Raw genomic sequence first — 2,500 nt, forward strand, 5'->3', positions numbered from 1 at the left:
CAAAGACAATAATTACTACTACTACTACTACTACTACTACTACTACTACTACTACAATCAATGATAATGATAAGCTTGATAAATTCATGTTTAAATTTGACTAGTGACCATCATGTAAATGATTCTATGGTTTTACTCCTCTGTAACAAATATACATAACGTACATTGAATATATGTATTGATATAATAAATATATTTTCTTATAGTAATAGTATCTGTAAAAGCAAATAGTTTTGAGTTTGAAATATATACCAAATTATATTTATATCTACCTAGCGATTAACGTAATCATGTAATATTATTTCAATAAAAACTTAGAATAAATTTTATATACGTTTGCTACTGTGTCCCTATGTAGTTTTTCTACCATGAATCACACAATAAAGTTGTTTATAAGTGTTCAACAAAAATTAATTCAAGTTAGCCTTCAAATTGCATGATATCAAGTTCTCTATATCATTGCAACGTTCTCTTTTCACGAATATTTCAACAGACACTTCGGTAAGTCATTCAAAGGATTTAGTAAGTTTTAGATAACAAAACATGACCATCTCTCTCTCTCTCTCTCTCTCTCTCTCTCTCTCTCTCTCTCTTGAAATTTACAGAAAGGCTAATAAAATAACATGTTTGAATAATTTGCTGTAATGGCATGAATCATAATAATAATAATAATAATAATAATAATAATAATAATAATAATAATAATAATAATAATAATAATAATAATAGTAATAAATAATAATAATAATAAATAATAACAATAATAATATTAATAATGATAATTATAATAAGCCGAAAACAATACTACTACTACTACTACTACTACTATTACTACTACTACTACTACTACTAATAATAATAATAATAATCATAATAATAATAATAATAATAATAATAATAATAATAATAATGATAACAACAACAACAATGATAATAATAATATAATAATAATAATAATATATAATAATAATATTTTACCTTTACATATTATATACTGTAGATCTAACATGAGAGTTTTTATATATGAATTACCTTTAACAGCAGTCAATTATATAGATTCATAATCCAATTTCATTTATAAAACCATGAATGTCCTACAAAAAACAAACAAGATTTTTAAAAACAATTTTCAATCTTTACGTAGTTTCACTTAAATGTTTCTCAGATAGACCAAGTATTTCTATTTTTTTGTGAGGTTTTTATAAGAACCTAAATTAATGGATTTAAGTATTTATTTTAGAACGGTTTAAAATCTCTTAGTATTCCATCTTATCATTATTGCCAGAAAAATATATAATCCTTTCTTACATGGAAATGACTTCACTTTGGAAATTAAGTGTAGGACTTAATGAAGAGAGAGAGAGAGAGAAGAGAGAGAGAGAGAGAGAGAGAGTCTTTGTATCAGTTTTAGGGGTTTCATCTGTACAAATACATATAGTTCAGTTAGAGAGAGAGAGAGAGAGAGAGAGAGAGAGAGAGAGAGAGAGAGAGAATCCTTGTGGTAATCATCAGGAGTTTCATTTGCACAACATAAATAACAGTTAGAGAGAGAGAGAGTGAAGAGAGAGAGAGAGAGAGAGAGAGAGAGAGATAATCCTTGTCTTAATCATCAGGAGTTTCATTTGCACAAACCTAAATAATAGTTAGAGAGAGAGAGAGAGAGAGAGAGAGAGAGTCTTTGTATCAGTTTTAGGGGTATTCATCTGTACAAATACATATAGTACAGTTAGAGAGAGAGAGAGAGAGAGAGAGAGAGAGAATAATACATCAGAATAATAGGACCGTGAACATATAAACACATGCTCTTATGATCAATATGTGTTTTATTCTTTGTTAAAGCAAAATGTTCATATTGTGTTGGACTCTTGTGGATTTTCATTCACATTTCTAATCTCCTCTAGGTTTTTTTATGAAGGAAATGATAATAAGCATTATAATATCACCTGCCATCAGATAACTTCAAAACATATATAGGTGGGTCCATGTATCTGGAACGAATGCAAATTAAAGTGTTTGTATATGACACCAGTAAAACGGAACATACACAATATCAATTTAATAGATATCTGTCTATATATTATATATTATATATATACATATATATTATATATATATACATATATATATATATATATATATACATATGTATATATATATATATATATATATATTTTATGATATAATGAATATTTATCACTAACATTCGTGATTTTAATCAATATGAATATCTACCACAATGGCATTTGATATCGAATTCTACCTTTAGCAATGTATATTCACTTGAAATTCATTTATCACAAAAGCTTCTGGCTAGGCAAAGATTTGAACCTACGCCTCTTAGCCGAAACCACACCAACAGGGACTCTACCAATCGAGCTTGTGGTTGATATTTCCTCACTGGGCTATTTTTCCCTGTTGGAGCCCTTGGCCTTATAGTATCTTTCTTTTCCAACTAGGGTTGTACCTTGGCTGGTAATAATAATAATAATAATAATAATAA

The 2,500-nt window shown here is 27.2% G+C and overlaps 1 protein-coding gene across 1 annotated transcript in view; it reads left to right on the forward strand.

Annotated features, from left to right (window-relative positions):
• Positions 1 to 2,500, forward strand: part of LOC137660047 (uncharacterized) — a 40,920-nt gene that overhangs the window by 15,147 nt on the left and 23,273 nt on the right. Inside the window, exon 3 of the mRNA XM_068394772.1 lies at positions 494 to 501. Coding sequence (XP_068250873.1) covers positions 494 to 501 — 8 coding nt within the window. The remainder of the gene's footprint in view (positions 1 to 493; positions 502 to 2,500) is intronic.

This window comes from Palaemon carinicauda, chromosome 20 (genome assembly GCF_036898095.1).
Source record: "Palaemon carinicauda isolate YSFRI2023 chromosome 20, ASM3689809v2, whole genome shotgun sequence".
NCBI classification, from domain to species: Eukaryota; Metazoa; Arthropoda; class Malacostraca; order Decapoda; family Palaemonidae; genus Palaemon; species Palaemon carinicauda.